Source organism: Nannospalax galili, unplaced genomic scaffold (assembly GCF_000622305.1).
Source record: "Nannospalax galili isolate Female #2095 unplaced genomic scaffold, S.galili_v1.0 scaffold461, whole genome shotgun sequence".
Classification (NCBI taxonomy): domain Eukaryota; kingdom Metazoa; phylum Chordata; class Mammalia; order Rodentia; family Spalacidae; genus Nannospalax; species Nannospalax galili.
The window spans coordinates 11,146,390-11,165,379 of NW_008349975.1; the positions used below are offsets into that span (position 1 = coordinate 11,146,390).

The following is an 18,990-nucleotide window of genomic DNA, read 5'->3' on the forward strand; positions in this document are numbered from 1 at the left end:
TTTTTTTTTTTTGGGGGGGGGGGTCTGCTTTGTTTAGCTTGTGTCTGATGCCCTTGCCTCTTTTCTAGTTCAATATCTGAAGCATTGTGAGCCTCAGATATTCAGTTCTTAGGACAGTTCTCAAAATGCTGCTCCCTGTTCATTTTACATCTGCCCCTCCCCTTTCCAAATGACTGAAAGCCTTTCCACGTGACCAGCTGAAGTCCCTTCTTAGAGCATCCTGATTCAGCATAGCTGTAGTATTCTCAGCGGGCACATACTCCATTTCAAAGCCCATTATCTTGGCAGTACTTTTCAGTCCTTAAACTCGCATTTTCATGTAAGCACACATTGTTCAATAGAAGAGAAACCTTGCTTTCAACACATCAACATTTAGAAAGACAGAATTTCCCCCAAACATAAGGCCCCCTGTAATCTCACATACACTCTTACCAAAAAAGTAGCGCTCTCCATCCTCTCTGAATCATGTGGAGATTTATTTTTTCCCACCACCACGGTCACCCCATTTAAAAGAGAGAATACCACCAATTTTGTGGACGTGTGATAGCTGGACAAAGGACCTGCCAGCCTAGCAGTGAGGTGAGTGTTTGTGCCCCAGAGAAGGAAACAGGAAGCAAGCAGCTCTCCATCATTCTGACAAGTAGTTAGTTTACCACTGGTTATCTGAGAGGTGTTGACAGAGGCTCACTGAAAGGCTGGAAAGCCCACAGCTCCTGAATTCACCCTCTCCTAGCAACGTGGACCGCAGGGAATGCCGTTACAGCACTTTCTGAAAACCATCAAAAGAGGGATGGAACAGCATAAAATATATTAGGTGAAATGCAATTTCAAATTTCCCAGCAATATGCTTAATGTATAAAATAATCTACACCCAACTGCACTCCTAAAACTGCAGGCCCGCTGAGTGGCTCTGTACATCACGACCTCCAGAAGAAAATAAAAGCCTTATTCTGCACATAATGGCTTTTGGAGTCACATGGCAAAATTTGAAAATATCATTTTAAAGGTTTCCAGGTTCTTTCCCCAAAAAGTTTGTCTCCACCTGTGCACAGCGAACCTTTGAAGTCGTAACTGATGGTAATCAGAACATCGGTGCCCTTGGCCAGGGTTGCCAGCGTTTGGTATTCATTTTGATTAAGAATCAACTGTTCGTTTTAGTACTCTCAATCTAGGGGTTTTTATTAATAGAAAATAAGTTGTGGAAGTCCAAATATCCTTGGGCAATTACTTCTGAAGCCTAATCACACAACTTCTATTTAAGACCAGCCTTTACTAACTACAAAACAAATTTCATCTGTTTTCTGCATCTGTGCCTTGAATTCTCGTGCTGCTGTGCATTGTGACTGCCATTTTCCTCACTATCACTGGCACAGGGTGCAATTTTGCACTTCTGACAGTTTATCTAGTCTAAGTGAGTATCTATTGCTCTCCATTATCTGCAGCATTTGCCTTACCTCTGCGATTGCGATTACTGTCTGCATGTCTGAAACTGGAGAATGTGTTTAAAATGGTAGGAAGAAGGCAAACACATGCTCCTTTTCAGATGACTCTTTGTGAAACTAGGATGTTTTTAAAGGGAAAGATGTAAACTTATGAAAGCACCCAATAAACTCTAACACCTTTGATTCTGAACAATGTCCTAGATGTTAACAGCTGGCTGGTGACATTTGGATTCCATCTGCACAATGCTATTCCTGGATTCCCTGTTCCCAAATTTGATTTAACAGAACCTTCTTATGAACTTGTGAAGAGTCAGCAGTGGGATGACGTGCCGGTAAGAAACAGAAAGCAAAACCATGGAAAGGCGATGAATGGTGGGGTTTGTCCTGTTTACCCACAGTTAATCAAGCTTCCCTTGTAAAAACTGTACCAAAGAGTTTTTCTTTATTTTTTTTACACTTTTGGGTAAGGAAAACTGACACTTCCACTACACTTCTGTTCAGCATGCTGGGGGCCTGTTAAACAGGCTTAAATCTGTTTCTAGTGATGCTAATAAAAACACTGAAATACATTCTCAAGAGGTAATAAAATGCAGAAGCTTGCATTTTAGTGTAGGGCTTCTACAGAGAACCCCATGAAAGCACATTTATGGCACCAGGGTGCTGAAGGCAGAGATTCAATAAACAGAAGAACCGGGATTCAGATTTCAAATTAGCAACCCACAAACAGTGTTTTCAGAAAAATAGAAAAATAAAAGATCCTCCAGTAAGGCTCCATCTACAACCAGGTGTTCATAGAATTTTCCTGAAAAAATAGCAGATCAGAAGGCCTGACCCTGTTGTGCGAAACAAACTAATAGAATGGAAAATTGCAAAGTCAAAACTGCTGTGTCAGAAAGTGGCTCTTTAAATTCCCATCACTCAGAGATCAGAAAAGAATGCACAACAGAACACCAGGATTTCTTGCTTAAAGCAAGAATAATTAGAGATCAAGAAATTGGGTTACTTCTTAATGATAAGGAAAGTGCACAGTTCCTTAGAAAAGTAAATCCCCCCCTTGAGCAATTTCCTACCATTTTAATGAATACAAGAAAGCAATCACGATTAAGACACACAAATACACTCATGTCATGTACAGTACTGGGAGATATGTTTTTCTGTTAACATGTTTCATTCTTAACATAGAAAGTTTGCTCCAGGTGGCACTTTAAGAAGCAAAAAAATATGTTTAAGAAGCAAAAATTCTATCTCCGGGGTCTGGGAGACATTTTAACATTTTTCTTTTTAAAAGATTTTTTTTTTAATTATGTGTATATGCGGGAAGTTATGTGCTTTTGTGAGTGTAGATGCCCTCAGAGTCCAGAAGAGGGTGTCAGATCCCCTAGAACTAGACTTACAGGCAGTTGTGAGCTGCCCCTCCCAACCAAGTGGGTGCTGGGAGCCAAACTTAGGATCGCTTCAAAAGCAGTACAAGTTCTTGACTGCTGAGCCACCTATCCAGACCCTATTTTAACATCTGTGTCTGCACTGATAATGCCATATGAAGACTTACTGGTCTCCTAATGCATTTGAACACACGTGTCCTAACTGAGCATGACTTTCCAGCATGTCTGAAAACACTCTGGTCTGACCATACAAACAAACTTGCCAACTTTTGTATTAGGCAGTCTTTCAATCTGGTTCAGGAAAAGTGGGAAGTAAAGACAGCTTAGGGAATCACAGCAAAGACATTGGGCAGCCCCACCCCCAGTGGGCGTGGGGAATGTTTCTTTCAGTGCTGCAAATGAAACAGATGTTTCCATTTGGCTAGACACACATCTGCTGGTATAAGAAATGGCAGGCGTAAGATGCCCAGATTAAAGCATTTGCCAGTGGAAACGGTTCACAGTCCCTAAACCTGCATAAAATGTTTTCCAAAAGTTAAGTACTCATGTCCTCAGCCCCACAGTCCACTCATCCCCTCTACATTGAAGCCCTCCAATTACGTTGCTGACGTTTGGCTGAATGCTGTGTTTAGAAGGAAAGGAGGCAGACTTTCATTAAAGCACAAGCACTTCAAAGAGTCTGAAGTGGAGCCTGGTGACCCACAGCCCACGGAGCATCCCCAGACGGTCCCATCCTTCCCTGTCTGCTCTTTGTCCTCAGCATCACTAGAGAGAGCTGCTGTTGTGGGCTTCATAGGTTTCCCACATGGAGTAGTTTGAGAAAAAGCATCTAGAAACTGTAAGAGGAAAGCTAAAGTCATGAATAATTTGCCCACCTTGGAAACCGAACAAGCTGTCCGACTTGGCAACAGCCACCTTTACCACTGAGCCTTCTCACCAGCCCATAAGCTCCCTGTTTGAACATTTCAAAGCTACTTGGATCACCTCTAGGGGAGGGAAAGTCATTCTTCCCAGGCCTGGATAGGCCTTCTTCAAGAGCAGATTGTGTAGACCTTCTGATCGAGAACCAAGGAGGCTTCAGTAGCCTTCTGCACTCCACTCAGATCCATCTTTTGTTAGCTCGTTGGTTGCATTTTGGTTGGGGGGGGTTGTGTGTGTGTGTGTTTTGTTTGCTTATTTGGGTTTGGGTTTTCTGAGATAGGGTCTCTCACAGCCGAAGCCAGCCTTGAACTGTGTAGCCAAGGATGGCCCTAAGCTCCCGATCCTCCCTCTCCTTCCCAAATGCAGGAATTACAGTGCAGGGGGCCCTCTTTTGTTGGTCAGGAGTGGGAACGCCACCAGCCAGATGCCCCCCAGCAACCGGAATCTGCACACAGAGGTTATTTCAACACACACCCCCCCCTTGTGTTTCGTTTTTCAGCCCATTTTTGGAGTTCAGCAGCAAGTGGCAAGGCAGGCCAAGGCCTTCCTGTCCCTGGGGAAGATGGCCGAGGTGCAGGTGAGCCGACGCAAGGCAGGCGGCGAGCAGTCGTGGCTGTGGTTTGCCACGGTCAAGTCTCTGATCGGCAAGGGCGTCATGCTGGCGGTGAGCCAGGGCCGCGTGCAGACCAACGTGCTCAACATCGCCAACGAAGACTGCATCAAGGTGGCGGCGGTGCTCAACAACGCCTTCTACCTGGAGAACCTGCACTTCACCATCGAGGGCAAGGACACGCATTATTTCATCAAGACCACCACGCCTGAGAGCGACCTGGGCACGCTGCGGCTGACGAGCGGCCGCAAGGCGCTGGAGAACGGCATCAACGTCACCGTGTCGCAGTCCACCACCGTGGTGAACGGCAGGACTCGCAGGTTCGCCGACGTGGAGATGCAGTTCGGGGCGCTGGCGCTGCACGTGCGCTACGGCATGACCCTGGACGAGGAGAAGGCGCGCATCCTGGAACAGGCGCGGCAGCGCGCGCTCGCCAGGGCCTGGGCGCGGGAACAGCAGCGCGTGCGCGACGGCGAGGAGGGCGCGCGCCTCTGGACTGAGGGAGAGAAGCGGCAGCTGCTGAGCGCCGGCAAGGTGCAGGGCTACGACGGGTACTACGTACTTTCGGTGGAGCAGTACCCCGAGCTGGCCGACAGCGCCAACAACATCCAGTTCCTGCGACAAAGCGAGATCGGCAAGAGGTAACCCCCGGGCCGCCCCGCAGCCGCCATCGGGTCCCCAGACTGCGAGCTGCCTCGCCAGCCTCCCGCCCCCTGCGCAGAGCCCTCTGCAGCACAATCCTCTGACTCTCTGAAGAGCCTTCCTTCCGGGAGAAAGACGCTGCTCTTCACACGGCCCCCACACACGCAAAACAGAAACAAAGACAATGTTTTCTGAATGACCTTAAAGGTGATCGGCTTTAAAGAATATGTTTACATACGCATATCGCTGCACTTGTTGGATTGCAAGTATGTAAGGAAAAAAATCATTCAGAAGGCCCAAAGAGTTCGCTGTGGGCCCTCTGTACCTTTGAGGCGCTGTGTCTATCAAAGGTTTTCAAAGGAAAGATGCGTACAGTGTTTCCAGTTATTCATGAATTGTCGACCTTTGCTTACTTTACAGGAAGTACTTTCTGCTTAGGATGTGATATATCTCTGTTCCTTTTAAAATGTGGGGCAAAGTTACTGTTTATAGTCAACCCAGCCGCTTCCCTGTGCTACTTTCTTAAAGGACATTGGCACAAGTCACTTCTGCCTCCGCGGGGATCTAATCATGGATTTTACGATACTAACGTGGTTTGCCCTGGGGGGGGAAAAACTGGCAAATAGAATCCTTGTCACTGATAAGCAAAGGGAAACCCTGATTTTTTTGTAAATTATGTGAGACAAGTTGTTTATGGATTTTTATATGAATTACAATTTACTGTACATCAAATATTAGTCTCAGAGGAGTTAATTTATGTAAAGTGTTTAAAAAGTTTATACTTAAAAATAAAATGATAAAAACGTGAACTGTGTGATTTTTTTAAACAGGATTGCACCTTTTGTTATCTGTTATAACTGTACAGTATAACATATTATATTGTAGAGATATAACAACTTACGCCTATAATGTCCAGAAGTGTTCATATTTTTGTATTAGGTTGAAAATGTGCACCTTTCTATCACTTAGATGGATAGGACAGTGCAATCCTAAATGGTGGCCCATCAGAGAACAGCTCCTTTCTCTTCCTCCTCTTTTTGTCAAGCCAGTGTCCTCAACCATTATCAACCAAGAGGCACAGTAGATATCCAAGGCTGTTGGGATGTGATGGAAGAAATGGGGGAAAAGCAAACAAAATACACCTCGTGGGGAGAAAGGGTTCTCTGACCCTCTCAACACCCTAAGAGTCAATGGCAAGTCGATTTACTTGACCACAGAGATCTTACTGTTGTTTTACTGTCCCTCCATGCTCCACTTCCTGAAGGAAAGCGACCACATCTCATGCTCGGGTAACATTTGTGGAGAGAACAGGATTCGATGTCAAGGTAACTATGAACATGTAGCATGATATCTAGGCAAGAGAGCAGAAACCGAGCAGTGGTAAGCCAGAGGGAACCAACCAAGGTCCCTTCGCTGGTCTTGAACTTGGGCCCTCAGGTGAGCAAGTGGGATCAAAAAAAGGAAGACCAGCTCCTGTAAGCCCACATGACCCAACCATCTTTGGGGCTAGTTTGAGTGGCAGCCTGTGCTAGCCAGGGGGAGTCAGGGGTGATAGATGGCCTCCTGCCCCCTGCTGGCAAGCTTGGGGGACCACCACAGCCACCATCTACACTTCTGTGCCAGCCCAACCGCTCTGACAGATCTGTCGTGAGCACTCAATTCAGCCACAAAAATATTTTTAGAAAATATTTCTCAGTTCATTGAGCTATAGTACACACTGTTTTCCTCTATGTATAATGGTGATAAAATATAGCAAGTGAACATGTCGTAAATATAAAGGTTCAAGTGATGTATTGAAAATAATTTTCTAACTGCTTTGTATGTACCACATACTCTAAATTGCACAGTAGGTGTGTTTATTAAACAGATTGGCTGGGAAAGTTTCGAAATAGCTACTGAATTTACAGTATCAGTGCTATTCCTGTCTTTGTGTATTTGGTAGAGCATACCGAAGTAATTTATCTTCTAATGAATGCTGATATTTTATTAGAATGAAAGCACAGATTAGCATTAATATTTTTTATCCTGGAAAACCTTTGGCAAGTACTATGAAGCCCAAATTTAGAAAACTATGAGATTTCAAACCACATAAACATGGCTCTGTTTGACATTTTATTTTTTAACTGTTAACTTAGGTGTTCACAGTTCTGTTCGATGGAACTTCCGCAGGACTGTATTTAGCATGCTGTAAGTACTTTTGGGTGAAATAGGCTCCGAGTCTAAATTCTCAGAAACGTCTCTGATGTATTGAGCATGAAAAGCTTGTACCACATGACGGAAGTAAAATTACTGTCTTAACCTCTTCTCGACATGGGCTGGTCTTTACACGGGCACCGAGAAATGACAGATTTGAAGAGTCTCCTGGTGCTTATTTTAGATGAAGTCAAATCAACCCAATTAGTGTCTTGTTAGTAGATATAATGAGCCTATTTCTTTCTAAAAAGGCTTGTAATCTGGACATGCTTTTACAAGAAATAGTGACCTTGGGGAATATGTAAACAAAAGATCTTTTCTAAGAGTTGGGGGGCTGGGGGACTGTATGATGACAAGAATTAGCTTACAAAAATGAGAAATTGATACTCAAAGTATTTTAGGCAATGCCAGCCAGTCAAAATGCTTTCATGATATTTTGAGATGTAAATTTTGTCTGATTTGTATTGTTCTTTTCATTTGCCTTCTTAACTTTATATGTGACCTGAATTTTCCATAACTTGATGACTATAGATTGCATCTAGGCATTCCAATAAAAGCCAACCCAATGTGTGTGCGTTTATATATTTTCTTTCAATCTTGGGCTACCCAGTATTGCCTTTGTGTTTGACATGGATCCAAAAAGAGGCCATACTTGGGGTACTGGTTCCTCTGCAACCTCTGATGTTAGATAGCTTTTATTACTGGTTTTGGTTTTCTGTTTTGTTTCCGTTGTTTATGTCCACTGACCAAATGTCCACTCAGGAGAATGCACTGCACAGAGGACTCTCCCCTGGCCTATTTCAGATAAATGTTAACTATGCCCCCACAAAGGCAAACACTCACTGTAAAGAAGATTAAAAAAAAAAAAAATCACCCATTACTACTGGAAAGCAGGTCTCATTCCTGTGATCCTGGCATTGCATGTGCTTAATTAAAACACTTGATTAGAATAATCAGTTTGGGCCTGATAGGTTCTCAGCCTCCTGGAGATGTCTAAATCTGCATATAGACCGACTGATTAGGGCTTGCTTCGTTCAGCAGTTCTGGGCTGCCAGGCCAGGGCTTTGATTTTACTATGAAAAGGCAGACTTCCCCCCACCTGCTCTACAGTGACAGCCTCCACTTGATAACATGTGCATCCTCCAGGAACCAGGTCACTCCACTTGGCAAACTGGGCTATTTTCTTCTCAAATTAGAGTTTGATATGCTGGGAGGGGGAAATCCAGAAAGCACAGGTGCATTACAACTCTTTCTCTCTACAGTGCTTTCCGTAACAGCGATGTTGGCCTAAGCGCAAAGAACAGCAGTGGAGACGTGTACAAAACATGCCACTCCCAGGGCCTGTGAAATTGCTTTTGTCTTATTTACATTCATGACATGTTACCTAGTAGTCCGTAAACCACCTGACCTGAACATAACCACACCTCAAATCAAGGCCAGCCCTCAAGCATTGAAAGAAAATGATGGATGTGGACAGAATCACACCTCTGATGAACTTAACATGCCCACAAATCTCCCTGTCCACACCTTTTCTTTCTCCTTTTGCCTGGCTGATCCCAATGTGGCTATTTCTCTTAACCTGCCAAACAGCAAATCAGCTGAGGTGCTTTGGAACAAAGGAGTCCAGAAGAGGGAGCCTGAAGGCACTGATCCATGTCATGATATGTCTGTAACAAAAACACCTGGGCAGTGTTCAGAGCTTGCTGGGGCTCACAGGACGACAAGGCTTATCCACAAACTGCCACCACCCAACTCGGGGTATGGAATGGTATTTAAGCCCCTGCAGAGTAGAGTGAGCCCACCCCTGGGATATTTTGAAGGGCTGCACAAGATCTTACCCTTTCCACAGACACCCAACACAGTTTCCCACAGAGAAGTGAACTGAGCCTAGAACTCCAGTCTACAACATACAGCAAGTTCTAGAAGGAGCTTAGAGAAAGTAGCATGGAAAGGGCTCAAGTCAAGGCAAGCTCGATTCTCTGTCGGTAGCCTTTCCTACCTTGCACAGTCTTCTGATAACACTCACCAGGAAGGTTCTGGATATATGACCACCCCTATTTGCACAGGCCACGAGGCATGTGCTTTAAGCTACCCTCTACCTGCTCATCCCTCATGGCGAGAAGCAAGTCTACCATGTGATGTCAATGAACATACATCATTTCTAAAGTAAAGACCAATAGGTTGTTTATGCAGAGATTTTCCATAAGTTGTTCATTTGACTTTGTCATCTTACAGGGCCATGATAAAGTCATTCTGTCATTCTTACTAGTTTTAACCACAGCATTAAGGCAGAGTACCAAAGAGGTGCTGATAAGCTATTAGAACTTTCTACCTTCTAATTTAAGCCCCTTAATGAATGCCCTCTTTTGCCAATATTCTCATTTGCTGTTCACCACCTCTGCAAGCAATGGTCTCTTGATGTCAGTTAATTACTAATAACTTTTAGATAGATTGAGTAAACCTTTTCATTTATGAACTGACTTAAAATTCTGTCATGGAAGAATATAGGATTCCTAGAGCCTTGTGTATAGAGAATTTACTACAAACTGATTCTAAGCTTAAAGTAACATCATTATTCAGTTTAGAGTTAATGGGTTCCACAAAGCAAATTTAATAAATCCTTCTGGGATCTAGGTGGAGGAAAATTAAAATTAGAAGCATAAATTGTGACTTCTAGGGCCAGAGAGAGGTTTCGTTGCACAGTCTTCCTGCTTATAAGGTGAATTGTGAGCTGACGTCCAGCAGGCCCCAGCCACAGGCATTTGAGTCTGCATTAAGAAGGGAAATCACATTCCTTTACACGAAATGCAGAGATTTCCTAAATTCCACCCACACTGACTATTTCTATAACAATGTAGTTCACTGCATCAAACTGACAGGATTTGCAAGTGGTCCACTGGGTCAAAAGGAATTCTTTAAATTTTTCACAAGTTAACTTAAGGTAAGGAGAACATAAATGCCCAAGGAGTTAAAATGATAAATACTTTGACATGAGTGAAAGGCTAGAGAGGGAATAGCTCAGAGGAAGTCTGTGAGGATGCACACCAACTGGTCTCTTCCACCTTGGATTCTTACCACACGGTGATTAGTGTAAATGAGGGTAATAACTTATGCCACATTGTCTTCCAAGATTAATACGAGGGAAAATCTAGTCTATCTATTCCAGAAAACACTCCTCAAAAAATCATTCCCAACACTCCTGTCTGTACATCGTCGCCTTTCTCTTTCCCTTGCTCCTCTTTCTCTGGATTCACCCCGGCTGCAGCTGGTTGAGTTATGCCCAGTAAGACTGTGTCTGATCTTCTACGCCTCCAGAGGGAACCCATGCAGCTTCCTTGGTAAACCAGATGGATTGTAACTGCTCCGGATACCATGGGGAGCTAGGGCCTTCCATCCCCAAGTTATTGACAAAAGGTTATAAGCAAGCAGATTGTAAAGTCTCGCTTCAACTATGACATTATTTCCAAGGCCAGTCCTTGGATTTATGCCTCAGTCTCGAGCATTGACAAGTGACCCTACAGAATACAGAGTGGCAGGTGTGCCAAAAAAATGACAGCAATGGTCAGGGTAGCCCGGCCCACTGGGCATAGGAGGAGACACCATCTTTCCTTAAGTCAGTCCTCCACTCCCTCTTGACTTCCCCCTCCGTTCCCAGGACTCTGGCTTCTCTGGGAGTGACAGCCTGTCCCAACATCTGATGGCACCCTGGCGGGCAAGCCTCATCTGAGATGCCAGGCCCTAGGACCTGCCTCCAGGATTTGAAGTCTGTCTGGTACTTTCAGGAAGGGCTCTCGCGCCCCCTAGCGATGTGTGCTTTCGGTACCAACACAGGACCAGAAACCAAAACCCCAAACCACGGCCTCAAGCCTCCCTCTACCCCTCTCCATGGATGGGTCTCGTCAAATGACCCTCCACGGCTCCTCCTCTGCCCTAGCCACAGAGTTCCACATATAAGGCAATTTCCTCCTCACCACCCCATTGAGGCCTGGGCCTTGCAAAACTTGCTGCATAAGATTTCCCCTCAATCCAACCATGTTCCCCTCACCTGCAAATCAAAATAAGGCCCTTCCTCCCAGGATTTGACGCAACTATCTGAGCTCCGCAGCCCCCTCAAAACAGAGATTTCTGAACTACATTGCTTGCAGTCTACTTTTCATGTTAACAGTCCTGTCGCTGGGAAGACTTTCCCAGAAGGACAGATCATTTAAATTCAGAGTGGCATTTTTATTTCTGCCCGAACTGGACTCTCACGGAAAGTGCTAGAATGACAGCCTGGAAAAACAAACGCCTTCCTGACTTCTCTGCCACCCGGAGCTGCGCCCCCTCAGCTTGGCCTCAGTGCTCCAGGGTGACATCCAGCTACTTCCTCTACCACTGGGAGGAAAAATTGGGTTTTCAACCTTCGCTCCTGGGTTGTCACCCACAGAAACCAGTGGATGCTAATTTTAAGTGACAACCTGCACCTATCTTCACAAACTATCCCTGTCTGGGGCCTGTTGACATTTCTAGAGTCTTTGTAAGGACCAAAATATGTAGGCCCATTTTCTACTTTCTCTCTGGGATAAGAAAGGAAACCAAAGATGGCACCTGGAGTCAAAATATCATGGGAGAGGAGGACAGGTTGGAACATTTGAGGCTGACAGGGCCACCAGGACAGACAGGTTGCCCTAGGGTTGGTGGAGTGGTAACAGTTCTCCCCATGAGTTAAGAATGCCCAAATCATTTCTTCAAAGTTCACCAGTAAGGACCCCTCAGATTCCCTGAGATCTGGAATGATGGAGAGACTGGAGCCCAGTGTAAGATGGCACACAGAGACACACATATACTCACACACACACCAAGAGCACCAGGGAAGCAGTGGCACCTGGAACAGAAGGAATTGAGGGTCAGGACTCAGGCCCCTGATTTACCTAATGCTGTGGCAATAGCTTTCAGCCTTCGACCAGGTAGCTTCCCTCCTCTGGCCTCTGTCAAGGATCAAGGTAGTCCTCAACATGCAACAGCAAGCAACTCCTTCCTACTCTGACATCTGTGGTTATCTTTAGTGGCTGCTTGAGAAACCAGTCCTAAAACCCATGTTCCTGTCTTGTAAGTGTAAACTGGCAGACTTCCAGATTCTGAGGCCCTGTATCATAAATCTGATCTCTGTTGGAGTCCTCCACTCCTGCCCCCACACTCCCTCGCCCACCACCATATCATAAAGTCTATGCCAGTAGGGAAGGGCTAGGGAGGCAAGCTCAGGCTTGGAACTCTTTGAAGGCAAGGACTCCCCAATTACTTCCTGCTCATTAAACTGTGGCTGTAGCCTTGCCTGGCTCTTGTAAATCAAAGAAAACAGGACTAGCCTTGCCACACTTGGGTTCTGTCTGCAGCCTGCACCTCAATTAGCGCTCTAGTTAAGCACACTTTAGCAGGTCCCTGGAGAGGTAGCAGAACTGGGAGCAGTCCCAAGCAGAGGAGACCTGTTTAGTCTCAGCTCTGCCTGACCAAAAGCAACCATTGGCTATCTCAGCCTCTCAGTCTTCTCTGTCTTTAGAATGGGCCCCTCTGTGCCACCCCTAAGTTGTGCATGTGTGTGCATGTGCACATGTATATACAAAAGGGCAGAGAGTGTGGGCAGAAAAGGCTAGAATGAAGTGCTCGGAGTGGTTCTATCCTGATACCTTTTGACAACTCTGAGAGAGCTCCTGAATGCTGAGAGCCACAGCCTTGCTAGCCCTGCCCCCCCAACTCCCATAAGGTCACTGAGCTGTTAGAATTACCACCTAGCAAAGGGCCCTCTCCCCAGACTCAGCACAGCTTGCAGAGGCCCCCACCTTGCCTGCAGGAAAATCCTTAGGCTGATGTATCCCATCACATTACTGAATCACATAACAATCATGAAATAACGTTCCACTTCAAAGTACTGCCCATGCCAGCTCCCAAGCTTTGTTTGCTTCAAGAAAAGGACCTGAGTGGTGGGGGGGGGGGGGGGGGGGGGCAGTGGATGATAGCCCAGAGTCCTTGGGTCTGCACCCTATGGTGACAATTTTATCCCCTCCTTCTGGCAGCCTTGAAAGTCAGGAGAGTACTGCACCAGGTCTCATGGGCCTAGGATGTATCCCTACTATACTGGGCCTGCTTAGTGTTCTGGAACATCAGGTCTCATCCCAGTACTCTGGGTTCTGCTAGCGAGCATCCCAGATGACAGCCCAGCACCAAGGCCACCCAAAACAGAGTCAGGGCAGCAAAAGGACTGTGACATTCTTATCTGAAGAAGCACTCTGGGTTTCATCCGATCTTCTCAGAATGCCAAGATAAATAAATCAACACAAAGCTCACGCTGTGGCTGCCCAGGAATAGTGACCTCACAGTCCTCTTATGCCTCCCCAGGGGCTACCTGGGGGACAGATTGGACACAGGAGAATCCCCAGGGGTGCCTTTCCAAACACACCAACAGAGAAAGAGAGAGAGAGAGAGAGAGAGAGAGAGAGAGAGAGAGAGAGAGAGAGAGAGAGAGATACACAGAGACACACACAGAGATACACACAGATACAAACACACACACACACACACACACACACAACTTCTGCCTAGCAGAAGCGGATAGACACCCAACCCACACTGTCTGTGCACCTCTGTTCTCTGCATGCTTAAGGTAAGTCAGAACCTCTGCTCAGTAAAGAGCTTGAGAGAGACACACAGAGACAGAGGTGACACCCCCTTCAGGCCCAGTCAGGAAAGCGGGTCTATTGGAGCATCTGTCCCTAGAAAGTACCCTGTCCTCAGGTTATCTATCACAGAGGGCTTTACTGTCTGGAGAAAGATAGGAAGGGACCACACTCCATGCAGTTCTCTTCCCTGGGGGCTTCAGGGACAAAGGCCAGAAAGCTAGAGGGGACTCTGCAGAGGACCAGAGTCCTTTGAGACTTGTCATCCAGACTTCAACTGTGGGTCTTTTCTCCCACTTACAGCTTGCATGAAACCCAAACCCAAGGCCTAGCTGCAAGGCCCCGGGTGTGCGCCCCTACGAGTAAGAAGCACTGTGGAAGATTCTGGGGTTGGGGGGAGGCCTGTATTCCCCAGAACTTCAAATCTATCAGAAAGTCAGACACAGGACACAGGACCCAGTTTTCCTGGAGGAGTCAGACAGGCTTCCTGGATGGAGTGAGGCTCACCTGGGCTGGAAAGGAGCAGCAGTGATCAGAGGCAGGGGAGAAGGGCAAAGAATAAGCATAGGCAAAATTGTCCCAGAGCCAGACACCACCTGGGTCTGCCCAGTCCTGCCACTTGTTACATGCGTGAGCTGGTTAAGCACTCTGTGCCTCTGTCTCCTCTTTCTCAGAGTAAGGATTTCAGCTCCATGGGGTTGCAATAAAGTTGCATCAATTACTCTGTCAAGTCTTGGAATGGCACCCTGGAAAGTTTGTGATTGCCATATGACTCTTGGACATAGTCAGGGCCTCAGTTTGATCCATGTTGCGTGGGGTCAAGCTTCTGCACAACAAGGCTAAGTCCTCTTCCTCCTGCCCTTGGCCCAGGGTCAGGACCCAAGGTGTGTATTTGGTAGGTGCACCTGCATTGAACTCCAGCCCAAATGGGGCCGAGGATGGGGCTGAAGGCAGATCCTGGGGCCATTCCCAGTAGTGCTGGTCCAAGATGGTTCCTCATGGGCATCAGCCAGAACACATGCCTCAGGGCTTCCAGTGAGGCTTTGCCTGCCTCCAAATAGCTCAGTAGCTCAGTCAGAGTCCACGGCTAGTACAGAGGGAGCTAGAGCTGAAACTAGGCCACATGCTTGCTTTGTTGTACCCAAAGTCCCAGCTTGACACTCGGTGTCCTAGATGTCCTCTCTGGCTTCCTCAGACCTAGATGTGCCAGACACATCCTAAAATCCAGCTATGTGGAATTTCTCCCACTTCCCAAGAAATTTTCTCCCTCCTCACATCCCTGTGGGTTTTCACATGCTGTCCCCCACGCTGGGTGGCCACACCTCTGGCTCCCCTTGCCCCTGCTACTCTCTATGACACCATGGCCAGTCCGGATTCACATGTGACCAAACCACAAGCAAGTCCTGCTTCTTGTCCCACTGGGCCCCAGAGCATGTGGTCCAGGAGTGTGCTCCACAGTAAGAAAGTGCCACCAAGACCACGTGGAAAGGCGATTTTGCTTCTTCCTTCTGCAAAATACCTAGAGTGCCCCAGGAAAACTGGCCCTTGTTTCAAAAATAAACTTAAAAGTTAACGCTGCAGCCATTTGTGATGCAGAAATGATCTAAATTATTGAAGAGCTAATTAGCAGCTCAAAGCAGAGACTCAGCAGGTGATCCATTCCCAGGATGTCCATGGCCTGGGGCTCACTCTCAGTGTTCAGGTTCCCTCCCACCCCACCTCAGCAGCCACTGTCCCCTTCCCTCATTGCATCACTCTCCTTTGCTTAGCCCCACTACAGAGCAAAAGTATACTATGTTGTGTTCACAGAAATGGAATAACTGGAAGTTCCCACTTTATTTTTAAAACTGAGTAGATTAAATAAAATGCCATAGTTCTCTAAAACTGGAAGCAGGATACAGAGTGACAACAGCTGGAAGCTTCTCAAGTCACGACTGACTTCACTCCCAGGCCCAATAGACTCCTTCATGGCCCCAGGAACTCAGAATTCCTGTATCAATCTGTTTCTGTTGCTATATCAAAATGCCAGAGGCTAGTACCTTATAAAGAAAATAAATTTATTATGCTTACAATTTTGGAGATAGAAATCCCAAGATCCAACAGCCCCATTAGCATGACCTCAAATGAGGACCTTCTGGCTACATTACTACAGGTTGTGTGGAGTCATATGATGGGACAGGAAATAACAGGCCCTCTGGAACTAGGCCTTTTCTTCTTATAACAACTCACTTTCGTGAGAACTAACAGGTCCCATAAGAACTACGTTAATTACATGTGAGGGCAGCACCCTAATGCCTTGAACACCTTCCACAGACACAAACTCTTAGAGGAGTCACCTCTTCAACACTACCACACTGGGAACCAAGCTTCTTACCCAAGAACCCTTTGGGGACATAGTTAAACAGTACTCAAACTAACGCAATACTCAACTTCCTTTCTCTTCATCCATTCCTGTGAGGAAGGAGTTTGGGGGAAGGAGCTACCTCTCTTTAGCTGAAGTGCTGAGGGTCCTTGAAGTCCTCAGGGTACCTCCACCACAGGGTACCTCCTTTGAGACTCTGGTCTATGCTTGGCACCTGCACAGGGTCAGAGCATCCTTTGAGATTGTGTGATCTGTGCTTTTCAGGGTTTTTCATTGTTGAACTTTTTGCCAATTAAGTTCATTAATTCCCTTGGACCAGCACTAAGGAGATTGGGATACCCAGATCCAGGTAGACACTCCCACCCAAGCTGGTGCTGAGGATACTGAGACACTGTCATCAGACCTGCAAGACAAATCAAATGTCCTATGTGCTTGATATCCTTGAAAGAAAAAACAGCAGGGCTCTCCTAGTGGTGTTAGCTTGTAATTCGGCTGCCTGGGAGGCTGAGGCAGGAGGATCACAAATTCAAGGCTTTTCTGGACAACTTGGTGAGATCCAGTCTCCAAATGAAAAGTAAAACATGGATTGGGGGTATAGCTCAGTAGTAAAGAGTCTGCTTGCCTTGTGCAGGTTCTGAGTTCAATCCCCATTACTGCAGAAAAATGAAAATAAAAAAATCACCACTTTGCTTTTCCAAAAATAAAGACATCAACAACATCAGCCACCAAATCTTCCCAAGCCTGCCCAACTAGACCTCCCCTCAGAGACCCCAGGCCCTCTGGGCTTGCTGCTCCCTCTACTTGCTGTAGAGTGGCCTTCACCAAGGGGTTTGCTCCTGTTAATACATGGTGGCTCACACCCATTCTGCACAGTGGCTCACAACCTGTTCTGCATGGTGGTTCACACCTGCCCTCCACAATCAAATTCTTCCTTCTTCTGCTGCCCAGTTGTTGATGTCCCGGTCAGTGAACCCAGCCCTCCCTGGCACCGCTCCCTCTTCCTCTCTCAGAAGGGCAGGCTCCCTCCATCAATGCCTCCTGCTTGAGACTTTCCTTGTCTATGGCATCCAGAGCCTCAGCTCCCTTGGCTGTGGGCTTCCTCCAGGCCTGGCCTCGGCCTCACTTCCTGCATGCCTCTGCTCTTGGGAAAGTACTGCATGGTGAAGACCTGGGTCTTTCCCACCTGCTTCCACACAGTTCATCCTGCCGACCAGGATGGGGTCAACAGCCTCTTGCAGGACAAGGAAGAGCTTCTGAACTGTCCTGTGGGAAGTTCCAGCTCACCTGCTATGGGTGGTGGCCATGGGACCAGCTGTACTGTACCTGATTCTTCACTGAGCAACATGGATGGTAACTGTCCTGGAACATGTAGCTTATTGCATGCTGGCCAGCACTCCAGATCCACTGCATCAATGGCTTCCCTCATCGTCACAGAATCCCTAACCCATTGTATAAGTTATTCTCCCCACCTAGCACTGCAGAATCTGAGTCACAGAGAACAGAGAACAGGAAGGTGACTTGTCCCCGACCACACAGCTCACAGATCTCAAAGCTAGAATTTGAACTCATGCAGCTTGACTCCATAATCTAAACTGCCTGCCACATCTGACCTGAAGATGAAGATGGGCAATGGGCAAACCACACCTCCAACACCCTCTCCCCTTGCTTGTAACGAAGAAGCCTTCAGGAAACCCAACCAGTTCCCAAGATTCAGCTCGAGTGGCTTTTTCAGCCCTACTCTGCTCTTCTATGATTCACTCAGAGCATACTGCATGCTGTGAACCACACAGGTAAGTACAGACATGCATCTCTAGCTGACAGTGTCCACCCTGAAAGGTAGATTGGAGACTGGACTCCTTCCCTGCTCTACAGATAATGCAACTGAAGCCAAGAGCGCTTGTGAGAAGCTGGGCCAAAATTCAAATCTCAGCCTTCACAGCCTGAGGCTCTTCCTTTGTGATCTACTGCCCACACAGGGCAGGAGAGCAGGGCTGCTTTCCCTATCTTGTCTGAGACTCATCCTTTGCTACCACTTGCTTTAGTATCTCTAGGCTCCACAGGACTGGGCAGGTGACCAATGGGTATGAGCTAGGGTAGTAGATGAACAATGAATGAACTAATCAATGAGCACCACAAAGGCCTCCTGCCCAGAGACTGCCCAGAAACTCTGTCCCCACTGACCCAGAATCCAGAACACGAATTACTACAAAAGGGCTGCAGAACCCCTCAGCATTCAGATCTCAGTACCACTCCCCAAGTCTCTTTCTCAGATGCCCTAGATCCCTGGTGGCCTATCAGTCCACACTCACCCATCATGGAAGGATCTTTCTCGGGACCTTTCTTGTCAGTGCCTGCTTTGATCATGGCAGAAGCAATGCTGAGTCACAGCCCTAACGACCAGACCTGTCCACAACCGTTCAATAAGGCCACCAATGACTCCAGAGGCAGGCAGCCCCAGGCCACTGAGGAGTGGATCTCCTGCCCCAGGCCTGTGGGCTTTCTGGAAGGAGCCCTACACTGGGAACACAGTCCTCTCCATGGGCATCCCTACAAGCATTCTCACAATGGTGCCAGGCTGCAGCCTCTAGTCTTCTCTTCACACTGCTCTCTATCTTTCTGGGCTCTGCTTTGCGGAGATGGGACCGTCATCCTTCCAATCACCAGCTCCAAGCTCTTCTCATAGCTTGTCCTCACATCTACACAGACACCAGGGCCCACAGAGTCCTTCCAGACGACTTGGTCTCACATTCAAGCCCTACATTCCCTGCACTTTTCCTTAGGAGAAGGC

The 18,990-nt window shown here is 46.9% G+C and overlaps 1 protein-coding gene across 4 annotated transcripts in view; it reads left to right on the plus strand.

Annotated features, from left to right (window-relative positions):
- Tenm3 (teneurin transmembrane protein 3) overlaps positions 1–5,771 on the plus strand; it is a 654,883-nt gene extending 649,112 nt beyond the window's left edge. For all 4 annotated transcript variants that reach the window (XM_029570439.1, XM_029570440.1, XM_029570441.1 and 1 more), the window contains 2 exons: positions 1,644–1,774; positions 4,245–5,771. In XM_029570439.1, the coding sequence (XP_029426299.1) occupies positions 1,644–1,774; positions 4,245–5,000 (887 nt within the window). In that variant the 3' untranslated portion in view covers positions 5,001–5,771. The remainder of the gene's footprint in view (positions 1–1,643; positions 1,775–4,244) is intronic.
- Positions 5,772–18,990: the final 13,219 nt, after the last annotated feature.